Here is a 25,046-nt window from a genome sequence, read left to right on the forward strand (position 1 = left end):
GGAAACAACTCTTGGCACGTTCGAGGACGAACGTATGTTTAAGTGGAGGGAAAGTAACGACCCGACTTGTCATTTTGAGTAATTACTCTCCTTTCTACTATTTGAAGTCTTGAATAGCTTTATATGATGTATTATAACGTGTGTGAATCGTCGGTTTTGATTTTCAGGTGTTTCAGGATTAGTTTGGAAGAATGAATTTCATGTTGGAAGCTTAAATGAAATGGGGTGACCGGAGTTTGACTTTTGTGCAAACGACTCCAGAATGGAGTTTTGATGGTTCCAATAGCTATGTATGATACTTTTAGACTTAGGAGTGTGTCCCGATAATTATTTGAAAGTCCATTGTTAAATTAGGATCAAAATGGCTAAAATAGAAATTTAAGTTGGAAGTTTGACCGGGGAGTTGACTTTTTAAAATCGGAGTATGAATCCGATTTTGGAAATTGGAATATGTCTGTTATGTCATTTATGACTTGTGTGCAAAATATGAGGTCAATCGGACTTGATTTGCTAGGTTTCGGCATCGAATGTAGAATGTTCGAACGTCGTTTCTTCGAGAATAAGTGGTATCACATTAAGCAAATGAGCTCCAAATTCAGTTTTTATTGAAGCATTAGATCCGTATTGAAATTTCGGAGCCATAGCAAAATGAATAGTCGAATTCGGACATCGTATGAGAGAGTTATGCCCATTTCCGTGTCGGGAAAGATTTTCCGTCGCCGCCAGCGCCCAAGGTGGCGTGGGGCACTAGCCCTAGCGCTGAGAATTGTTGGGGTTCTGGAAACTGCGCCACAGGCAGCGCCCCACGCTACTTGTGGCACTCGAAAACACCAGAGGCTCTATAAATGGGGTTTTTGGCCATTTTTGACATAAATATAGTTAGGGAGCTCGGTTTGGGCAATTTTCAGAGGCAAACTTCACAAATTGGACTGGAGTAAGTGATCTTAACTTGATTTGGTCCGTTATTCATGAATCTAACATTTATTTCAAGCACTTATTTCATGATTTGGGGGATTAGAATAGAAATTTTTCAAAAATTAATTTGAGGGTTTGAAGGCCGAATCGGAGTCGGAATTTAGTAATTTTTGTATGGTTGGACGCATGGTTAAATGAGTGTTCATATTTTTTAACTTTTGTCGGGTTCCGAAACGTGGGCCCCACCATTGATTTTTGAGTTAATTTCGGATTTTATTGTGAAATTTAGCATTTTCATATGGAATTGATTCCTATGCCTCGTGTTGATTGTATCAAATTATTTTGACTAAGATTCGAGGCGTTCGGAGGCCGAATCGCGAGGAAAAGGATTATTGGAATAAAGAATTGCTCGGATTGAGGTAAGTAACACTTCTAAACTTGGTTCTGAGGGTATGAATCCCCGAATTTGGTATGATATAAATTGTTTGGAGGTGACATACACGATAGGTGACGAGCATGTGGACGTGCACCATAGAAATTGTGTCTTGAATAAATCATGTGCAGTTGTAAAATTAATGAATCATGTTATTATCTGAACATGTTCCATGTGTTAGAGAAATTGAGCTGAGGCTATTATTAAATATCATGTTTAGGCTAAGTGCCAATATTTTGGGACCCATGGGGTCGTGCTGTTATTGAATTAATTGTTTCAAAAATATACATTTCACTCAGTCATATTCATCCATTGTGAGGATATTTATGGGATCGAGCTGCGTGCCGCCATATTGGCTTTATATATATAATTACTATGGATCGAGGCTGCCCGCCTACAGCAGGCCTTATAGGCTTTACTATCATATGGATCGGGTCTGCCCGCCTGCAGCAGGCCTTATAGGCTTTATTATTATACGGATCGGGGCTGCCCGCCTGTAGCAGGCCTTATAGGCTTTACTATCATATGGATCGGGGCTGCCCGCCTGCAGCAGGCCTTATAGGCTTTATTATTATACGGATCGGGATTGCCCGCCTGCAGTAGGCCATATCGGCTTTATATCACGCTTAGGCTGAAGGAGCACCTCCGGAGTCTGTACATACCCCCAGTGAGCGTAGACGAATATATATATATATATATATATATATATATATATATATATATATATATATATATATTCGGGATGGACTTGCCTTATTTATTTATATTGTGATGAACTTTTCCTGGACATGGATCTTGTCCGTATCATTTACATGTGGGGTAAATTATCCCAGGGATGGATTGTCCTTATACGGTACTGAGTGACTGACTGTCAGTCGATGTTTATATATATACGGGATGGAATATCCCTAGGCTGAATTGGCCATAAATAGTACCAAGTGACCAAATGATTTGTGACCAATATTTACATGAGGTCTTTCTACTGAGAAGTCATATTCCTCATATCATGCAGTATTGATCTATTTCACTTGTACGGAGTTTAACTGTTAAACTTGAAAGCATGCCTACATTTTTGTACCGTTATTTATACTAGACTATACCTGCGGAGCTCGTCACTACTTTCAGCCCAGAGGTTAGTCTTGTTACTTATTGAGTTGGTTGTACTCATACTACACTCTGCACCTCGTGTGCAGATTCAGGTGCTCCCGGATACGATGGCTGCTAGATTTCGGAGCTATTTCTGTTGGAGACTATCAAGGTAGCTGCTTGACATTTGCAGACTTGATTCCCCTCCTGTTTAGTTATTGTATTGTTCTATATTTCAGACAGTGATTTTATCAGTCAGACTTTGTATTCATTTAGATGCTCATGTACTCAATGACACCGGATTTTGGGAGTGTTATATTTGTATTTGTGAGATTTCTTCTGCTGAATTTAATTACTATGTTTTCGAATTTAAAAGATATGGTGGTTTATTGAGATTGTCGGCTTGCCTAGTATTGAGATAGGCACCATCACAACAGGTGAGATTTTGGGTCGTGACAAAAGGCTATGGTGTTCCTAAATATTTTAAATGCTCTTAATGATTCTATGATCACCCATGGTAAGTACAAGTAAGTGGTAGTATGAACATGAAATGTGGTCGTTAGCCAAAATGAGAATTATGAGGCATTGTATGTTTCAATGATTTCAATCATAGTATGTGCTTCTAAAAATAATCAATGCAAATGACTTCGACTGTTAAGTCCCCAAGAGTCATGAACCTAGCTAATGACCTCAAGATGTCAAGTGAGTGAATAACGAGATAAAAGGGAGATGTCCTATGCTAAATGATGATGAACCTTAAGAAAAGAAATTGGGCTCATGTGCCATTGAAATCGACTTATTGATTCGCCATGCATGTGTTAATCTAATGAACTGCGTTTCTCTATGATGAGCATGAACATGAAGTATTCCAATGATATGGGGAATTACGACCTTAAATGTAATGTTAATCATGTCGCTTTGAGTTGTATATGGTATTGTGATACACCTCCACCCGCATATATTGGGGTGAGGCAGCAAGGCAGCTTTGTGTATAGATTATGGTAATGTGATAGACCTCCACCCGCATATATTGGGCTGAGGCGGCAAGGCCACTTTGTGTAGAATTATGGTATTGTGATTACACCTCTACCCACATACATTGGGGTGAGGCGGCACTGCCGCTTTGTGTAGAGTTTATGGTATCATGGTTGCACCTCCACCCACATATATTGGAGTGAGGCGGCAAGGCCGCTTTGTATAAAATTATGGTATTGTGATTACACCTCCACCCGCATACATTGGGGTGAGGCGGCAGGGCTGCTTTGTGTAGAGTTTATGGTATCATGGTTGCACCTCCACCCACATATATTGGGGTGAGGCGGCAGGGCCACTTTGTATAGAATTGTGGTATTGTGATTACATCTCTACCCGCATACATTGGGGTGAGGCGGCAGGGACGCTTTGTGTAGAGTTTATGATATCATGTTTGCACCTCCACCCACATACATTGGGGAGAGGCGGCAGGGCCGCTTTGTGTGAAGGTGGTTATAGAGGATCCCCGACTTAAAATCTATAAAAGTTATTGGAAGCTCTTAATAAAGTTGCTTGACTTTAACGACTATCTAAGCCCTTTTTATTGTTACCATGATTCATCATATTCATATTGTATTTCCAAGTCCTTGAATAAGTATATTGTGTATGGAATTCTATGGACGGTCTATGAAACACATAGGTGTATTGTGTATAAAATGTATAGGTGTACCGTATGAATAGACACTATGGACGGTCTATGAGACGCATAGGTGTATAATATGATATGTGAACATTAAGGACGATCTATGAAATGTATAGGTGTAAAATGAGATAGGGAGGTGCCACTTTCATTGGCCTTGTTTATACATGTTGTTTCAATTACATTATATTAAGTATTCCACGTATAGTTCATATGGCTTAGTTGATCCTAAAAGAAGTTTAGAATGATGCAAGTATAATAAGACTTGATATTTGATTCTATGGGATGTTTCGTAGTTTCTTGATGTACTTTATTTGCCTCTTATTTGAGTTACCGTATTTTTATATGTTGTTTTGTCTGCCTTACATATGAGTACAATTCCACATGTACTCGCGTCCCTTTTGTCGGGGGCTCTGCATCCTTTAATGGATGCAGGTATACTTCTACAGGATGATAGGGATCTTCTTCATTACTCAGCTGATGGTGAGCCCGCTACAGTTCTAGTGGGTGTTTGGGTCTAGTTCATTTTATGTATTTAGGTATCTATTGTCATAGAAGCTCCATGTACATTGTGGGTCATGTAATTAAAGATTTGAGTTTTGTCATGTATTTATGTTCACAGTATTTACAGCTATTATAAAGTTGTGTACCCATCATGAGAAAGAATTTTAGGCCATTGAGCCAAATGTATTCAATTTAAAAGTCAAGATCTAATTATGTTTTGATAAATCATGCATGAGTTATGATGAGAGGTTGATGTAACGTAGGCTTGCTCGACTGGGTTCACTCGGTTGAGTGTCGGTCATGCTCCCCAAGTTCGGGGCGTGACAATAGTGATAGATTATGTTTACTCGGATGAAACTTGCAACATTTTCCTTCTTTACTACCTTAAGAGCCACAACTTCAGCCCATTTTGAGAAGTAGTCAGTTGCATCCAAGATGTATAGGTGTCCACCAGAGGATTTTGGCAATGGTCCAACAACATCTAATCCCCAAGCGTCAAACGGCCAGGATGCAACAGTCGGGTGCAACACTTCAGGAGGCTGATGAATAAAATTTGCATGGAATTGGCAAGCTTTGCATCCCCGAGCTTAGTCCAAGCAATCTTTTACCATCATTGGCCAATAATATCCCATCCTTTTTATATGAAAGTGGAGTTTTGGTCCAGACTGGTGTGACCCACATACCCCATAATGTGCTTCTTGCAAAGCTTGGAGTGCTTCATCTACCCCTAAGCATCGCAAGAGTACTCCCTCGAATGACCTTCTGTATAGAGTATATTTGTAGTAGAGGAAGCGAGGTGCACGACGACGAATTTCAGTCCTTCTCCTCGGATTTTCTGGAAGTATTCCATAGCTTAAGTAGTCGATGATGGGTTGTCTCCATTCTTTCTTCTCATCTTCAGAAATGGCCACAAGATGCTCGAGATCATTTTCTTCATTTTCACCCTCATTTGGCGGTGGTACTACCCATTTTGGCAGATAGTAACTTGCACTTGATTAGGCATGGTTAGCGATAAAGCTAGGGCAGCTAAAGCATCGGCCTTCTTGTTTTCTTTCCTAGGCACATGTCGAATAATCACATCACTAATCCATCCCATCAATTTCTTAGCATAATTATGATAAGGGCATAGTTCAGGTTTCTTGACCTCGTAACTACCTAAAAGCTGATTGACCACTAATTGGGAGTCACTAAAGACTTGCAATTGCAACTGCTTCATATCAACAGCCATTTCAAGCCCAAGTATTAATGCTTGATACTCAGCAACATTGTTGGAACAAAGTTGTGTCAACGTAAAAGAGTAGGGCAGAACTTCCCTTGAGAAGTTACAAATACTATGCCAGCACCAGCTCCTCCGTGATGCACAGCACCATCAAAGTACATCTTCCATGGAGGTTGAACTTCAACGACCATTGCGTCCTCATCAAGTAGTTCATCAGTTAGCTCCCAGTTATCAGGTATCGGATGATCTGCCAAGAAGTTTGCCAATAGTTGTCCTTTTACAGCCTTTTTAGGGATGTACAAAACTTCAAATCGTTGAAACTGGAGATACCACCTTGCTAGTCGATCACTAAGGACAGGTTTTGACATCACAAACTTGATGGGATTTGCTCTAGAAATAAGACGAACGACATGAGCTTGAAAGTAGTGCTTTAACTTTTGGATTGAGAAGACTAGTGCCAAACATAACTTTTCGATTGGTGAATAATTTAGCTCATTTGGTGTCATCATCCTGCTCAAGTATTAAAGGGAGTTTTCTTTCCCTTCACTATTTTCTTGGGCCAACAGCGCTCCAACAAACCTTTCTTGTGCTGAAATATATAGTATCAATGGCTTTCCAGGTATAGGGGCTGCCAAAATCGGAGGCTTCATCAAGTCAGTTTTGATGCTTTCAACGGCATTGCTACAAGCTTGGTCCCACTTAAAAGGAATGCCTTTCTTCATGAGGCGACTGAATAGTTGGCACCTCCCAGCTAGGTTTGAGATGAATCTCCTAAGGTATGCTAGCTTTCCATGCAGATTTTTTCAATTCATGAATATCGTGAGGCTTAGGCATCTTCAAAATGGCCTCCACTTTGGCTTGATCAATTTCGATCCCTCGATGCCGGACAATGAAACCAATGAAATTTCCAGAAGTAACTCCAAAGGCACATTTCAATGGATTCATCCTAAGTTGGTACCTTCGGAGAAACTCAAACACCATTCTCAAGTCTTTCAAGTGGTCGCTCTTCTCTCTTGATTTTACCACCAAGTCGTCAACATAACATTCGACATTCTTGTGGAGAAGATCATCAAAAATATTCTGCATAGCCCTTTGGTAAGTAGCACCAGCGTTCTTCAAGCCAAAATGCATTACCTTGTAGCAATAAATACCCTTGGGGGTACAGAATGCAGTAAGCTCTTCATCTTTTGGCGCCATTCGAATTTGGTTATAGCCCGATGAACCGTCTATAAATGACATTGCCTCGCACCCAGTAGTAGTATCGATCATCAGCTCTAGAATAGGAAGCGGGAATTCATCTTTGGGACACGCATTGTTGAGATCTCTGAAGTCAACACACACCCAAATCTGGCCATTCTTCTTCCTTACATGGACAATACTTGAGACCCATGTTGGGTATTTGACTTCGCGAATAAAGCCAGCTTTAATGAGTTTGTTAACTTTACTTTCAATCAAGGGAACCAAGTCCCGCCTAAATTGCCTTTGGGCTTGCTTAACAGGGCGAGCACCATTCTTGACTGCAAGGTGATGAACTGCTACTTTAAGGTCCAAGCCAGGCATGTCTTTGTAACTCCAAGCAAAGACATCCTTGAACTCCTTGAGTAACTTGATATAAGTGTTTTCATCATCGATTGCTAGTAAAGCACTTAGGTATGTGGGCCTTGGTTCTTCATTTGTGCCAAGGTTAACTTCTTTTAAGGCATCAATCGTTGCCTTCACCCCTTCTTCAAGTTCTGGGGGAGCATCTTTCGCATCTTTATCTTCTTGAGGGTCCCCATCATTGAAGGATATGTGATAACACAGTGAAACATCCTCCAATTTCTCATCATCCTCCATTAGATATGAAACACCGTGCTCACCTTGTGCAGTGACATGATACGAAGAACCCATACTTTCTTTGTCTTCATCACATTCTTTAGTGTAGACCACAGTGTATGGCTTCACCTTTAGTACCTCATCACACGAAACCATGAATTTTGTTTGTCGCCTCATTCTAGAAGGAACCAGACTTTGGAAATCCTTAGAGATCTTCTGAATTTTGGGTGAAGCAGGTGTTCTTGTATTTCGATAATTTCTCTGGAACTTATTCCCTTTCTTCAATGGACCCAATCTCTCAAATACGGAAGTCCTTGCAGTTGATTTTCCAAGTCGATCAAAGATTGAAGGCTTGTTAGAAGTGGCAGATTCATCTTCTACGGTTATATAATTGCTACTCACCCTTCTTATGGAGATGCACACCGGTAACGGTTGTTTGTATCCCAAACCTTCACATGGTTGCCTCATTGTAGCTTCTGATAGGAGCTTCCCTAACTTTGACGGCTCATTGGGATTGTATCCAGCATTTGCAAAAAGCCTGTAAGTGTTAGGTTCAAAACCTTCATCTGTTCGCTCTGTAGGAAGTGCCACATTCAGCAACGATTTTGGGCCACAAACCTTGCAAGTGGCTTTGAGGACAACTTTACTGCCTTAATTCGTTTTACCGGAAGAGTTAACTCCTTTAGCATGTTAGTTTGGAGATTAGATGATTCACCTCATCTTTCTTCCTTTTAGGGACATATTGGAGCACATGAGTTACTTTCTTGCCATAAGACACAATATCCCCTCTATAAGATTTATTCGAGTTAGGTTGCACCTCTTCAGTAACAACTTTGGCTTTACCAGTAGTCACCTCAGCTCTTTTAGTCATGGGCTCGTCATTCTTGCTTTTCATGACATTATCAGCTTTTAGCTCCTTCACAATTCGGTTCTTCAAGTAGAACTTTGCATCAGCGAAATGTGATTCAGCCTCGGTGAATGGCTCGTCATCAACAACCATCTTCTTCTTGACTTCTCCCTCATAGTACTTCAAACATTGATGATAGGTAGATAGAACCACTTTATTCTCATTTATCCAAGGCCTTCCAAGCAAGACGTTGTATGAAGTCTTTGCATCAATCATATGCAGCCATGCACTTGATTGCATATCTTCAATGGTGATTCCCATCCTGATAGCACCTATGGCTCTTTGCCCCCTAGGTTGAATCCTTGAATCATGACATGACTTTCCGAAAGTTCGTTCATAAGAATACCAAGTTCTTTCACAATCCGAATTGGCAAGATGTTCACTGAGGAACCTCCATCAACCAAAATTCGATTTACCCTTTCATCGCGCATATAGCCGACCAGGTACAATGGCCGATTACGAGGAGTGTCACCTAGTAGAAGATCGTCATTTGTGAACATAACTTTTCCCTCACAAAGCATTAACTTCTTGAGGAATGGACTCGATGACCTTTTCCGAAAATGGTGTCAATGGTAGGTCATCATTCTTTTCTTCCCCTTTGTCAGCATGGCAACAAGAGGCATCAATACCCACATAGGAAATCTTTGTGCGAAACCAACTTGGTAGGAACTCCTCCAAGGTCACTGGATGTCTTGGCTTTTGAGGGTGGTGTACCTCCACTTTTGCTTTCTTCAAACGCCTAACTGGACTCTGTTTCCTTGGTCTTTTTACCATCATTTTCCTTGTTGGTTGTTCAATCAATTCTTTACATGGGCTCCTTTTGTGGTGCCTATGATGAGTCACCAACGTTCAACCTTTATCATCATCAGGTTGATCAACTTCAACTTTGTTGTTCTCCAGTGATTCTTCATTTTTATTTTCTCTAAAACTACATAATTCATCTGGGCTGAATGAGCTAAAGGTGATAGAGACTTGGTTTGCGCTTGCTTTCTCATCTTCAAGCACGAACTTCTTTTTACGAGCCAAGTCCATAACTTTGTCTTTGAATACAAAGCACTTCTCTAGAGGGTGACTCACAAGTCGATGGTATTTGCAGTAATTTGGGTCATTCGTTTTTCCAGCTTTATTTGGTCGCTTCATCTCCGGAAGCTTAATGAGATTTAACTCGAGGAGTTCTTCAAAAATTGCTGGCACATCAGAATCCAGAAATGGGTACTCCTTCTCTTGCATTTCTTTTAGAGTCAACTTCCAACTTGGTTTATCTTGAAAAGAAGTGGATTTCGTACTCTACTTCTTGCTCACCTTTGTTGTGAAATTCACAAGTAATGTGTTGACATTCATAGCTTCTTTGTTTTCAGACTTAGGTACAAACTTGCTCCATTTCCTAACTTCTTGCTTGTCGTTCCCTTTGCGAGGCTCATAGATGGGCAACCTTTCATTTCCAGCGGAGGCCATACTCAATTCCATGTCATGGGCACGAGTTGCAAGTTCTTCAAATCTGCTAGGCTTGATACCTTGCAAGATGTAGCGCAGTCCCCAATGCATGCATTGGATGCACATTTCTATGCCAGAAGCTTTACTAAGTCTGTGTTTGCAGTTGAGGCTTGCATTTCTCCAACGATTGATAAAGTCGATAACTGGTTCGCCCTTCCGTTGACAAGTATTTGTAAGTTCCACCATGCTCACAGTGCGCCTTGTGCTATAAAAGCGATTGAGGAACTCTTGCTCTAGTTGATCCCAGTTATCAACATATCCAGCCTTGAGGTCTGTGTACCAATCAAAAATATTTCCTTTTAATGAGCGGACAAACTACTTGACGAGGTAATCTCCATAAATCCCAGCATCGTTGCATGTCTCAACGAAGTGTGCCACATGTTGATTTGGGTTGCCTTTTCCATCAAACTGTTGAAACTTTGGAGGTTGATAGCCAGCAGGCATCTTCAACATATCGATCCTCGCAGTATATGGCTTTTCGTATGTAAGAGAGGACTTGGTAACAACTTCGTACTTTCTTTTAATAGTTCCTTCAATGAACTCCTTCAGTTGATCGATTGGAATCATCCCTTCAGATGAGACAGGGATAGCCTTAGCGGATGCTACTTGTCTTGGGGGAGAATTACTCTCTGGAACCTCTAGGAGCTTGCCAAGTACATGGGTGGATTCTTCTTCCATCAAGATTCCCACCCTGTCTATTAACTTGTCAATTCTAGCATCTTGATTTTGCATTCACTTGGTCAAGCCAGTGATTGCTTCCGTCAAGTTTGCCAACTGCTCCTCCATAGATGAAGTGTTTGTCACCATGGCTTGCATGATTGTTGTGGACGATGGAGAGTATCATGGATTGTCACAAAGATTGATCCTTGATGGCTCACTCTATGCGGTGTAAGTGGAGATGATCCATCACTTGAAGCATCATCATCTTCCTTCACAGTAGAGTTCTTGGATCCGGAGAGGTCAAGCAGAGCAAGAGTTTTCTTGATCTTTTCAGCAACATCGCTTCCTCCTTCGGGTGCGTTTGTGGAAGATCTTGCTCCTTTTGAGGATGAAGATCCGAAAACAGGGGTTGATGCGGATGGCACTTGGGGTGCTTGTTATCTTAACGAGCTTGCTTTGCTCCTCGTAACTGGTCCAAAGCTTCCAAAGGTAACATCGAGGATGCTTTCCACATCAGCATAGAACCTAGAATGAGTAGCCTTGGTGAAAATTGAACTGGAGTTGATTTTCTTTGAAGCCATTTCAATGTTCTTGAACTTTTGTGATTGAAAAGTAGAGATGAGAGGTAGAGATTGTCCCATTGGGCGTGCCAGAATTTGTAGACAATAAATTACATCGAGAAAATAAAATCAAGACCGAAAATATTACAACAATCATAGTATTTGATTTCAAATAATATGAGTGTACAATCTCTATGAATCCTCTGATTCTTCTTTCCAATAGTAAATAAATCCAAAGGCCTTTGAGCTTGATCTTGAATATGTAGTTGTTGCCACGAACGATGGTCTTGAATTCAACTAGCACGAACTTTGATTTGAACTCGTACTCCTTAAATCTTGATTTGTTCTTCATTCTTGAGCTTGAACTTGATTTGTTCTTCGTTCATGAGCTTGAACTTGATTTGTTCTTCGTTCTTGAGCTTGAACTTGATTTCTTGAACTTGAACTTGATTTCTTGAACTTGAACTTGAACTTGTGGAGGAATTTGTAGCGTTTGATCCACGAGCTCTTTCTTACTTCTTATTATAACTTCTGGTCCTTTTCTGAGTTATGAAGACCTCTTATTTAGTTGTGGGAGGGAAGAGTTGTGGTAAGAACAAACTCTTTCCGACCAATCAAATTGAAGTGTGACAATGCCGCATTTGATTGGCCAGAACATCTCACTTGCACATGTGGCGTGATTTCATTGGCCTTTTAATGTGACTTGGCATGCCTTCTCATTTTGACACGTGGCATGATCTTATTGGCTCTTCCATGTGACTTGACGTGCCACATCATTTCACGTGTGGCACTAAACTGGGCCTCTAGGAAGAAGACATCTTGGGCCTAACGAAGTGAGCTCATCATTTGTAGCCCAATTAAATTGGATTTATATAATTAATCCAATTATATTAGCCCAAAATATTTATTTGAACTAATATCTTGAATTTAAAATATAGTCCAAATTATTTTATAGATTTAATTTTAATAAAATTTATATGCCTACAACTATATCTTAATTAAAATTAATTTTGACTATTTCACTAAATACTAACCGACTTCGGTCGGTTATTTTAATAAAAAAATAAAAAATAGATTTCCAACCGAATTTGGTCGGTAAGTTGGTCAAACGGTCAATATTTCACTTAAATGTACCGACCGAAGTCGGTCGAAAATCTGCAAATTAGAGCCCACCAACGGGCTTTCTTCCCCATTTTTCAATTTTCTCTATCTCTCATTCTCTCCTCCACCCTCTTCAACCCTAAGTCGATTTCGCCCAAATCCCACCCATTCCCCCCAGGAGAAGAAAATCGCAAAGCTGATAGCAGGGCTTGAAGAGAACAAAAGAGAGATAAGTAATTTGATACCCTTCAAGTTCAGCTAGAAAAGAGGGACCAACAATTTAATGTCCTTCAAGATCAGCTGGTCAATCTTCTTGCTAGTGGTGCTTTCCCCATTCCCCGGTCTCGTGAGCCTTCCCCAGATGTTAATCCTTCTTGTCATGATCCTTCGAACTATGCCGACGATGAAGGTTCTAGTAGTGGAGATGGAGATGATGTAGTACAAAACACTCATTGAATGATGTTTGAACTTTTAACTTATAAAATATTTGGTTGTTGGGTATGATATTTTGTTAATATAGTTTAATGGAGGTGGAGATGATGTTTTGTTAATATAGTTTTGATAGTTGATATTGTTGTTGTTGTTGTTGTTGTTGTTGTTGTTGTTGTTATTGTTGGTTGAATGACAGCAATGTAATGCTGCCATTATAGGTGACTGGTTGTTGGCAGGTGGTGCAACAATAAAACTTACCCAAAAAACCGACCGCCTACCGACCGAAGTCGGTCGGAAATGTTCAATTGATTTCCCAAAAATTTAAATTTACCGACCGACTTCTGTTGGAATTTTTGATTTTAAATATTTAATAATACCGACCGACTTCGGTCATAATTTTTTATTTTAAAATTTAAATATTTTAATAATACCGATCGATTTCGGTCAGAATTGAATAATATTAAAAAAAATAAATAATTAAAATTCCGACCGAAGTCGGTCGCTAATTTTAAAAATAATTAAAAATTATTTTCAAGAATACCGACCGAATTCGGTCGGTAAGTTTATTTTGTATCAGATTATTTGGTTAAAGTGCGTTGAAAATTACCGACCGACTTCGGTCGGAAATATCGACCGTCTGCGGTCGATATCCGTTAGCGACCATTATTTTTTCGACGAATCAAAAACGGTCGGAAATCGGTCGGTTTTTGTTCGATTCCGACCGATTTCAGTCGGTTTTTCTATACGCTTTTTGACAGTTTCTTAGTAGTGAATGGTTTAAATATTTTACTTAATTAACACCCTATCATTGGAGCATAAGATGAAGTGCAAAAAAAGCACTTAATAAATGTTTCTTGTTTTTTTAAAACGTCAAATATTTCTAAATAAAATGGATTAATTTGTCAGAACGATAAATAATTATGGAAAATTTTCTCCGCAGTATAAATTTAGCTGTTTAAATGACCGTTTGGTTAGCTATTACGGACACTTATCGTATTTTCTAAACCAGCCTAAAGTATCTACTACGTACTATTATTGTGCCAACTAAAACAGTAAGTTTCAAGAGGTGGTGTTTAATGCTTCCAGATAAGTAGATAGAGGGAGGGGATGAAACTTCAATTCCTGCGGCAAAATTCTTGAGACAAAAGCCCCAATTTAATTTCTTTTCAATTTAAACTTTTGTAAAAGTGATTTAACTGTATGTCAAGTCCGGTATATACTCATACCAAGGAGTCTTAGAGTTAACTTCAATACATAAAATAATATTTATATTATTAAGTCATTTAAAAAGTAATTACAAATAATTATTCATGAAAAATAAATTTAATAAATTAAAAAATAACCTAGCACAACAAGTTAAACAACAACGATAAAAAATTCTTTATTCTTTAGACTGTCAGGCTGTCAAGGTATATATAAAAGTTAAATTAATAAATTAAATTAAATTAGTGTCTGTAAAAATAATAGAATAGAGATTGAGGTTTTCGGAAACTATGGTGGTGGTAGTTGTATAGTTTTTTGCAACATACTACCGTCTTTGCTCATTCCTTTGCCTTGTCTATCTCTCTATATTACCTTAACCAACCTAATTATTACCTCATCTTTCTCTCCCCCCCCCCCCCCCCTTCTACTGTTTCACTACTTTTTTTTTATAAGAAGGAAACCTTTTGTGGCTTTATTGCTCATAATTAAAAGAAAAAATGAGGCAGCAAGGTCATGAATTATCTGTGGAGGGTGGTGTGAAGCAAAAAGAAGAAGAGAGCAAAAAGCCTGGAAAAGTTTCATTGTTGAAGCTGTTTTCTTTTGCTGATGTCTATGACTACTTCTTGATGTTTTTTGGATCCATTGGTGCTTGTGTACATGGTGCTTCTGTTCCTGTTTTCTTCATTTTCTTTGGGAAGTTGATAAATATTATTGGTCTCGCTTATCTTTTTCCTGCTGAAACTTCTCACAAAGTTGCCAAGGTATGCATAATTTTAACATTACTCTATTTTCTATGAAGAAAATGCTAGAGATAATTTATGAAAATAATTAAAACTCTTACTTATATAGGTACTCAAAAGTTAAATTAGAGCTTAATTTCTATACATTAAATCCGAATAGTTAATGGTTTATGTTTTCCTTTTTATTTATTTATCATTATTCTGGGAGGAACTTAATTATGTTCTTTTTGGATTGTTGTTTTGCAGTACGCATTGGATTTTGTGTACCTAAGTGTGGTGGTACTATTTTCATCATGGATAGGTTTGATCAACTTTTTGTTTTCATTTTTACATAAGGACATCTAAATTCTTCTCCTACTTATGTCATTTATATTCCTAAATATTTGTTCTTGTTTCTTGTAAAAAAAGAGGTGGCTTGTTGGATGCACAGTGGAGAAAGGCAAGCAGCAAAGATGAGAATGGCATATTTGAAGTCCATCTTAAATCAAGATATAAGTCTTTTTGACACTGAAGCTTCCACTGGAGAAGTAATTTCTGCAATTACCAGTGATATTATTATTGTTCAAGATGCTATTTCTGAGAAGGTACTTCCATTTCCCATCATTTTCAAATTTCAATATTCAATTCTGGTCTCATTTTTTGTTTCTCGACTCATTCACTGTAAAATTATGTTTTCAAAAATCCCTTTTTGGGAATTTATGAAAAGAATACTATAGAGAAAGGAAAATAAATAAATAAAAGAATTTCTATAGTTAGTTAGTAGTTGGGAGCTTCAGATTACATCATGTTATTCATTATATGTAAGGAAAAGTTGGGACATAGGTCTTAAAAGTAGGGAAAGGCTTTAACTCTCCTGTAGCTGATCTGGAAAAAGAGTAAATGCAATTTGGTGGCATTAATTAGTTTTTGAATTTGTTTCTATTTTTATAAATCAATATTAAATTTTGAAGTTACGGACCAGTAATAATTTTATGTTCTTTCTCTGTTGACCAGCTGGATTTCCAAGTAGAATGTGATTAAAATTTATTCTTCTTTTATTTTAAAACTACTACTTTGGAATGTTTCTCAAATTGAATGTGATACTCATCGATGCTCGAAGAACAATAATTAATGTAATAGAAAAAGAACTCCATGTGACTCATGTTGGTCATATTAGTAAGTATTAGTTCCCCATACTTGCTATAGATGTATCCGCACCATTTACTTTATTAAACAAATGGATCTCTGTTTGAATCACAACCAATGGTTAGTTAATTTACATACTCCAATATTTTGTATTAGAAATCCAAACCATATAGTCAGTGAGAAATTCTTCTTCTTAAAGTCAAAAGGTAAGAATAATAGAAAAAAATGGTAAAGGAAAATAATATGAGGGATTATGTCTTTTCCATTTTCTTATTCATATCTAAGAAAATATTCATATTTATTGTTTTCGTCAAATCACATTAATTTACTGTGATTAAATAATAAATTGAAACTAAAGTAGGATGATTTTTAACTAAAATGCCCTCCCTGTCCAATTAGGAGTTGCTTGGTAATTTGTAAACTGCATATTTTGAGAAATACTTTTGTTCAAAAATACATTTTGAAAAAAATACTTTTGGAGAATAATAGTTTGTGTTTGGCCAATTTATTTTAGAAGTGTTTTTTTGCAATATTTGATAAGCAAATTGTGTTTTACCAATCTTTTCAAAATACTTTTGAGTATCAAATTTCGCAAAAGGACAATAAATATTCAATTTATAATTAGTATTATTTGTTATAGAGAGTGGAATTTGTAAAATATAAAATAAAAATATATATTAAAGATTTTAATCACTATAAATATAGTTAAATAATATTGGCAATATTACATTACTTATTGTATACATGATGATTCAAACATATCAATGTGCATCGTTCAATATAAATTGAAAATCAACTCCATAAATTCTATATAAAAGAAGAGATCTATTTATAGTAGAGACTATTTCAAAGAAGAATAAAAAATGATAATAAGACAAAAAAATGGATGGTAGAAAAAAAAAGAAAAGAAAAGTTAAATTAACCAGGATAATTTGAAAAATATAAATTTTTGGTAAACATATTTTTATCTTGAAAAAATTAATTTTCTGTTTGTGCCTTTTTAAAGAAACTAGAATTTGTAGCTTTTTCTCAAAAGTAATAAAAATTAGTTCTGGTGATACTTTTTAAACACTTATCTATCTTGGCAAAATACCTTAAATTTTCAAAAAAAAATAATAATTTTGACTTCGTAGAAACTTGGCCAAATAGGGTCTAAATATGGAATTAAAGTGTAAATTTGACAGATATTAGGCTCGTCTTTTTATTTTTCTCAACTTAAATATCAAACTTTTGTTTATGGTAAGGTTGAGACGTGTGACATGAGAGATTGTAAATAAAAAACTAAATCTGGTTAAGAGTTTGTATAGTACTCAAATTGCTCAAAACAAGAAAAACGAATTTGTTTACTTTAATGTTCTACAGTTCATTGATGAGCATTGGGCACTTAACATTGTGAAAATTAACTGTGAATACAAGCATTTTAATGAGCATTGTGGATATGAGTGGCGGTGCTGTCAGTGCAGGTGGGAAATTTCATGCACTATGTCAGCCGTTTCTTTGCTGGTTTTACAATTGGATTCATAAGGGTATGGCAAATTAGCTTGGTGACTCTTTCAATTGTGCCTTTGATCGCTCTCGCCGGTGGTATTTATGCCTACATAGCTACTGGTCTCATCGCCCGAGTTCGCAAATCCTATATTAAAGCTGGAGAAATTGCTGAAGAGGTATGCACTCCAACTGTCTGACAAAAGTCTTTCGCTTAGCATGTCAAACTGATAATGTCAATATGTACTCCAAGCTGCCCTGTATTTATGATGGTATATTACTGGACATATGTTTTAAGATGGTAGAATTGACTTAAATTATATATTAGTGATTGTGGAAGAAAAATATTAAAATAATGGTTGAGGAGTTAGCTAAACAACAATAACATACCCAGCTCAGTGTATTCCCACAATATTGGGTCTGGTGAGGATAGTGTGTACACAAACGTTACTCCTACCTTGTGGAGCTAGAGGGGTTGTTCTCAATAGACTCTCGGCTCAAGAAAAGCAATTCTCAGCTGGTTGAGGAGTTAGTTAGGTGGAGAAAATATCACATACAGTTTAAAATTTTAATAATTCAATGAATTTGAATTTTTGAAAGTTGTACAGAAATTGGTGGTGTCAAACTTTTGGACGTTCCAAAATGAAAAGAGTGTCATATAAATTAGGACGGTAGAGTAATTTATTTAAGAAATGATCATACTTTACTCGTACTCATATAAGTAGTACCTCAATTCCACTTTTTAAATCCCCCCTGATTGTTGTTAGTGATCGTTTGCAATTATCAGGTTGTAGCTAATGTTAGAACAGTGCAAGCATTTACTGGAGAAGAGAAGGCCGTTAAATCGTATAAAGGTGCCTTGTTGAACACTTATAAGTATGGAAAGAAAGCTGGATTGGCAAAGGGCATGGGTTTGGGCACCTTGCATTGTGTCCTTTTCCTTTCTTGGTCATTGCTTGTGTGGTTCACTAGCATTATCGTGCACAAGAATATTGCAAATGGAGGAGATTCTTTCACCACCATGCTCAATGTTGTCATTGCTGGCCTGTAAGTTCTTTGCTTTTCATGCCTTTTCATACTTAATTTCGAAATGCTTCCACAACATAATCTTAAACAACTAAACTATTACAAGTATTAACAGAGACTAGTGCCCTCTTTTCTTGAGAGTACGGTGCTTCTCTGAATCTCATCACTACTTACATATGATATATAACGACTAATCTCTTTCATGCCAGTGTAGCCATTCTTGATAGATTGAGCTGTCGTGTTAAAGCAATGCTAATTTATACTGCTTGTATGTTGAAAAAATTGATCTTTGTACTATAGCTTCAAACTTTTGTAGTTGTTGGATGTGAAGAACACCAAGTGTAGTTTTCGAATCCCAAGCTAAACTTTTCTGCATTCAACAGAAGATATCAGATTAGTTGTGGCTTGCTGATAAGGCAGGTTATTGTGTTAGGCTCAACCATTTGCACTGAATTGAAACAGCATAGTTTTGCTGTCTTGTAATGCGAGAATCTCAATAACCTGATTTGTGTTTAAAGAAGTTTGTTTGTTCAAGATATCTCTATTGGTTACAGGATAGATATACGTCCATTTACCCTTTTGACGTTTGAAAATTTGGAGCAATTCGCAAGGTTACCCTTTATAGGCAATGCTCTAACAAAAACTCAGTGAGAAAACAGATGCCTCTGACATGGTGTCTCATCCTTAATGATCTAGTCACTTGTTACTTCTATACTTGGTCAAACTTCTTCCGTAGTTTATAGAGGTCTTTTTGTGTCTATGCCGCTTGGAAAGTTTTCCAGTGCATTTATCTTGATTTCAGACTTTTAATCGTCATAAAGTAGGTGCTCCACTAGCTGCCCAGCTTTTGTAGTGTTTATGAGGAATAATGGCTTCAATTAAGCTTTAACTGCTTCTCAGGTCACTGGGGCAGGCAGCGCCAGATATTACAGCATTCCTCAGGGCTAAGTCAGCTGCCTATCCTATTTTTGAGATGATTGAACGAGATACTGTCAGTAAAACCAGCTCCAAGAGTGGTCAGCAGCTGAGCAAAGTAGATGGGCACATCCAATTTAGAGATGTATGTTTTAGCTATCCATCTCGTCCCGATGTGGCAATCTTTGACAAATTCTCTCTTGATATTCCATCAGGGAAGATTGTAGCTCTTGTGGGAGGAAGTGGATCAGGGAAAAGTACAGTTATATCTTTGATTGAACGCTTCTATGAACCACTCTCGGGACATATACTATTGGATGGAACTGATATTAGGCACCTGGACTTGAAGTGGATGAGACAGCAAATAGGGCTGGTAAATCAAGAACCCGCCCTTTTCGCTACAACCATTAGAGAGAACATTCTCTACGGAAAAGGTGATGCTAGCCTAGAAGATATTGCACGTGCGGCCAAACTTTCAGAAGCAATGACTTTCATCAACAACCTCCCGGATAGGTTCGAAACTCAGGTACATTCTGTCCTTTACATGCACTAGGTGATGTCACACTATAGCAAAGAGAATAAAATGGGTGCTTCTATTTATTTATTTATTACTTAATAAGTACTTGCTTATGATTGTGCCTTAAATGTTCTCACATAGCTAATTTCAGTGTTTGTGTGGCTGTCTAATAGCAAATAGCAACTACAGCACAAAACCTTCGCAAAACTTTCTGCGTCTTTACAAGCAAAACTTCCCAAAACTTTTTCTTTTTTCTTCTCACTGTACCAGAGTTTGAGTGTTGAGATATGAGTCTATGCTGCTCAGATCCTTCAAAATCCTTGCCAAACCCATGTCGATCCGACACAATTCGGATGTGGATGTGGGATCGGCACATCCAACTAACTTGGGTGTTTTGACTGCGTCTATGGCCAAGAAGTATAGGTTGATTGAATTTCCGGTTATTGTTCCAAAAATGTCTTTTCCTTCATTGTTGTATTCATGGTACTATTGTTTGGATATTGAGTTCTTCCTCTAAAAATTGGATTTCTTCTCATTGTCTTTGTAACTATTTTGGCTACTCTCAGCCAACAAACAAGCTAAATGGTCTTTTGGAGATTTCTGGCACTATACCTCTTTCCAATAGCTGAGAATAGATTCTTTTTCCTGCGTATTACAAGGACTTTCTTTCGCAATGCATTACAAGCGGCATTTTGGGAGAAGAATTCTGGTGCTGCTTTTCTTTTCGTTAAGTGTTCAGTATTCGGAGGCACTATTTAGGCAATTATTAACTATTCTATTGGTTTATTAGTATCACCTGCTTTCTAAAAAAGAACAAACTCAAGTCACTTCACTGTCTCGAGTTGGAATGTTTGTCTTGAAAGTCGAGAATTATTGAAAATATTTTGTATATTCCTATCAAATATGTCAACGAAAAGGATATTTAAAAAATTGTGCAGAGTATTCTTATTGATTATGACATAATTAAGAATCCCAAGGATTAAGAAACTTTCTTAGCTCAAAACTCCTACTTAAGGAAAAAAATTTCAACTAGAGTTTTTCTGTCTTCTCTTTTTCACAGCAAATATTCAAGAAAGGCCTCATAAGACTGACTGACTGTTATCTTTAATAAAACATAATAGATATCTGAGGCTGTGTCATTTACAGGTTGGCGAAAGGGGGGTTCAGTTATCTGGGGGGCAGAAGCAAAGAATTGCTATTTCTCGTGCTATAGTGAAGAATCCATCAATTCTTCTATTAGATGAAGCTACGAGTGCACTTGATGCTGAGTCCGAAAAAAGTGTACAAAATGCTCTTGATCGTGTGATGGTGGGAAGAACAACTGTAATTGTTGCTCATCGCCTTTCTACCATTAGAAATGCTGATATTATAGCTGTTGTAAACAGTGGCAAGATAGTAGAAACTGGAAGTCATGAGGAGCTTATTTCGAAACCAGATGGTGCCTATGCATCACTTGTTCAACTTCAACAAGCAGCTTCTTTGCATCGCCATCCTTCTCAAGGGCCTACCATGGGACGACCACTTAGGTACAAGATTTACCTGCTGATACATTATATCCAAATATCATGATATCCTCTTTATTGTTGCATTACATTGTCGTACTTTTGACGACTAGTGCTACACTGCTACTGTTCTGGTGATACTTGAAAATGTTCTGCTAATGTAGGCTCAAACAAATTATAAAAGGTGGTAGTTCTTGCTTGTAAGCTGTGAGACCTGATCTTTCAATCATTTTTATGGTTAATTTGCTTGATCTTTTTTCTACAGCATAAGGTATTCACGCGAAAGCAGCATAAGGTATTCCCGTGAGTTATCCCGAACAACAACACGTAGTCGTGGAGCTAGCTTTCGATCTGAAAAATCTGTTAGCGGTATTGGCGCTGATGGTGTAGAGGATGTTTACTCACCAAATATTTCCGCAAGGAGATTGTATTCCATGATTCGTCCTGACTGGTATTATGGGGTTATTGGAACTATCTGTGCATTTATTGCTGGAGCTCAGATGCCTCTCTTTGCCTTAGGAGTGTCACAAGCCCTTGTGTCTTACTACATGGATTGGGACACAACACGCCATGAAGTGAAGAGGATTTGTTTCCTGTTTTGTGGTGGTGCAGTATTAACCGTCGTTGTTCACGCCATTGCACATACTTGCTTTGGAATCATAGGAGAGCGTCTTACACTTCGCGTGAGAGAAATGATGTTCTCTGGTAATCATATAATAAGCAATATTTTTCTTGTATGAGATGTTGCTTTTCGTGTAAATATGTAGACCTGCAATTGCATAAGTTTGTCGCGTTGTAAAACTGTGGTTCATCGCGTTGATATTATTCATCATATTTAATTTTAGAATATGATTCACTCATCTCTGTTTTTTTAGTATCATTCCTTTAATCGACAGGTTGCTTAATTTATATCTTTAAATGACTTCCAAATGTAGGAATTTTTTCTTGATTAATGATTTCATATAAATTTGAATCATAGCTTTGCTACATCTTGTTGAAACCTCGCGTTGATATCTGCTTTCTTTGTATCTGCCCTTCTTTTTGTCTGTCCTCTATTCAAATAAAAAGTACCTAACATTTTTCTATATTTGGTTGCAGCTATGCTAAGAAATGAGATAGGATGGTTTGATGAGATGAACAACTCAAGTTCTACACTTGCATCACGATTGGAAAGTGATGCTACTCTATTGCGAACTGTAGTGGTTGATCGCTCTACTATTCTCCTGCAGAATGTAGGTTTGGTGGTCACTTCCTTCATCATTGCATTCATCTTGAATTGGAGGCTCACCCTTGTTGTCATGGCTATGTATCCACTTATCGTTAGTGGTCACATCAGTGAGGTTCAATCTTTTCCCTTCATCAGCATGTGTCATTATATCTTTCATATCATTCTGTTGATAGGTATTGCTATTCTTGCAGAAATTCTTTATGCAAGGCTTTGGTGGTGACTTGAGCAAAGCCTATCTTAGAGCAAATATGTTTGCCGGTGAGGCTGTAAGTAACATCAGAACTGTTGTAGCATTCTGCGCTGAGGAAAAGGTAACTGATCTCTATGCTCGTGAACTTGTTGAACCTGCAAAGCGGTCATTTAGCAGGGGTCAGATTGCCGGTATCTTTTATGGAGTCTCTCAGTTTTTCATCTTCTCCTCTTACGCCCTTGCCTTATGGTATGTTGCTCAAGTTTTTACTTATCTTAATTATTCATCTTGTTACTTGGTTGTTGGGGTTTTCTTTGGGTGGGAATGCAGCTTGTAGTTTAGAGTGAAGTGCTTTGCATACTTGCAGTCTTGCACCATTACATACTGCGACGATTTTGGGACTCTGGATAAATTTATCACCTTCTTTCACATATTTACAAACCATCTAGAAGAGAAAAAAGTACTAGTTTAGTGAAGTAGATAGCCAGTCCCATACATTATAACAGTTGTTTATTTTACTTAGTTTACAACCTTGTACCAATATGGTTTTCACTCGAGCACGCAGTAGTTTAACATGTACAACAACAACAACAACAACAATAAACCCAGTGTAATCCCATAAGTGGGGTCTGCGGAGGGTAATGCATACGCAGACCTTATCCCTACCTTATGAAGATGAGCTCACAATAGTTTAACACGTATTCTTCCTAAACTTTGTATAGGTATGGTTCTGTTTTGATGGGGAAGGAAATAGCCGGCTTCAAATCTGTTATGAAATCGTTTATGGTTTTGATTGTAACCGCTCTGGCTATGGGAGAGACCCTTGCAATGGCGCCAGATCTTATAAAAGGAAACCAAATGGTAGCATCAGTATTTGAGGTGCTTGATCGAAGGACAGAAATTTTAAGTGACACTGGAGAGGAGGTAACTAGGGTTGAGGGCTCAATTGAGTTTAAGGATGTTGAGTTCTGCTATCCTGCAAGACCCGATGTTCACATTTTCAAAGACTTCAATATGAGAGTGCATGCAGGAAAGAGTATGGCGATAGTAGGGCAGAGTGGTTCTGGTAAAAGCTCAGTACTGTCTCTCATTTTACGGTTCTATGATCCAGTATCAGGGAAAGTGATCATTGATGGTAAGTTTATACCTATATTGTTTTGAACTAGAAACGTTCCAACTTTCAGCTAAGATTGACTTAATCATATTGGTGATGTGAATTTACACAGGCAAAGACATCAAGAAGCTGAAGCTCAAGTCTCTAAGAAAGCTCATTGGCCTGGTCCAACAAGAACCAGCACTTTTTGCCACATCAATCTATGAGAACATCCTTTATGGAAAAGAGGGAGCATCTGAGGCAGAAGTGATTCAAGCAGCTAAGCTTGCTAATGCACATAATTTCATTAGTGCACTACCCCATGGCTACTCGACTCAAGTTGGGGAGCGAGGAGTTCAACTGTCCGGCGGACAGAAGCAAAGGGTAGCCATTGCCCGAGCTGTTCTAAAGAACCCTGAAATCTTGCTGTTAGATGAAGCTACAAGTGCTCTTGACGTGGAATCTGAGCGTATAGTTCAACAAGCATTAGACAGGTTGATGAAAAACAGGACTACCGTCATTGTGGCACATCGATTATCCACCATAAAAAATGCAGATCAGATATCTGTTTTACGAGATGGGAGAATAGTGGAGCAAGGAACTCACTCTGCACTCGTAGAGAACAAGGATGGAGCCTACTATAAGCTAATCAACTTACAGCAACACCAACATCTACAGCAATAGCATAACCAACATACTTGGAGATATTTTCTCATACAGAAACTCAATGTGTACAATTCTTTACCTCATCATGTTTAATATAGTTGCATTCTTTTCTGTTTGATCTATCGTAAATAATATATGGCTCAGCTTCTTTGGCTATTGTGATCCTTAGTATTCAGATGTTAAGACTATTTTTTAACTGTTCTTCCCCTGGAATATTTTTACCGTTCTTAAAGGCTCCATGTTTATTTCACTAGTTTGAGGGTGGGGATCATGTTGAAAACTTTAGGGCGTAACTGTATAATCGGTTAACCACTTTCTGATTAACAAGAAAAAGAAACAAAATTACAATAATTCCACAAATGGAGTATGGGAAGGGAAAAAACAAATTTAATTTTAAAATCAAAAGTTACTTGCACTTATTAAGGAAAAATTCTCCAATGGTTCGAAAATAGGGTTAAATGAATCTGCTTTTCTTCCTTGTAAAATATTGTAAAACTACAGAAGTGCAAAGATTACCACATCGTTCTCTTTTCTTTGTTTGTGTTTTTTTTTTCCAAA

The 25,046-nt window shown here is 37.8% G+C and overlaps 2 protein-coding genes across 2 annotated transcripts; one reads left to right on the forward strand and one right to left on the reverse strand.

Moving 5' to 3' along the window:
- Window positions 1–5,894: 5,894 nt before the first annotated feature.
- LOC138897497 (uncharacterized) lies at window positions 5,895–8,812 on the reverse strand. The gene is made up of 4 exons (XM_070183471.1): window positions 8,360–8,812; window positions 6,981–8,262; window positions 6,409–6,610; window positions 5,895–6,339 (listed from the first exon to the last, which is right to left on the reverse strand). Exons 1-4 carry the CDS (start codon window positions 8,810–8,812, stop codon window positions 5,895–5,897), a joined length of 2,382 nt encoding a protein of 793 aa, XP_070039572.1.
- A 5,625-nt stretch (window positions 8,813–14,437) lies between these two features.
- LOC104091960 (ABC transporter B family member 2-like) lies at window positions 14,438–24,644 on the forward strand. The gene is made up of 12 exons (XM_009597411.4): window positions 14,438–14,762; window positions 14,988–15,042; window positions 15,150–15,325; window positions 17,330–17,530; window positions 18,139–18,398; window positions 19,278–19,818; window positions 20,956–21,335; window positions 21,577–22,016; window positions 22,410–22,651; window positions 22,731–22,978; window positions 23,452–23,864; window positions 23,956–24,644. The coding sequence occupies exons 1-12, from the start codon at window positions 14,499–14,501 to the stop codon at window positions 24,504–24,506; spliced, it is 3,771 nt and encodes a 1,256-aa protein (XP_009595706.1). The 5' UTR covers window positions 14,438–14,498; the 3' UTR covers window positions 24,507–24,644.
- The last annotated feature ends 402 nt before the right edge of the window (window positions 24,645–25,046 follow it).

Source organism: Nicotiana tomentosiformis, chromosome 8 (assembly GCF_000390325.3).
Source record: "Nicotiana tomentosiformis chromosome 8, ASM39032v3, whole genome shotgun sequence".
Lineage (NCBI taxonomy): Eukaryota > Viridiplantae > Streptophyta > Magnoliopsida > Solanales > Solanaceae > Nicotiana > Nicotiana tomentosiformis.

Coding starts and splice junctions, on each gene's coding strand:
- LOC138897497 (XM_070183471.1), bottom strand. CDS start 8,812: ATGGGAATCACCATTGAAGATATGCAATCAAGTGCATGGCTGCATATG. Junction 8,263..8,359: donor CTAAAAGGAAGAAAGATGAG/GTGAATCATCTA, acceptor GCCACTTGCAAG/GTTTGTGGCCCAAAATCGTT. Junction 6,611..6,980: donor TGCATTCTGTACCCCCAAGG/GTATTTATTGCT, acceptor ATGGAAAGCTAG/CATACCTTAGGAGATTCATC.
- LOC104091960 (XM_009597411.4), top strand. CDS start 14,499: ATGAGGCAGCAAGGTCATGAATTATCTGTGGAGGGTGGTGTGAAGCAA. Junction 17,531..18,138: donor CTGGAGAAATTGCTGAAGAG/GTATGCACTCCA, acceptor TGCAATTATCAG/GTTGTAGCTAATGTTAGAAC. Junction 22,017..22,409: donor GAGAGAAATGATGTTCTCTG/GTAATCATATAA, acceptor ATTTGGTTGCAG/CTATGCTAAGAAATGAGATA.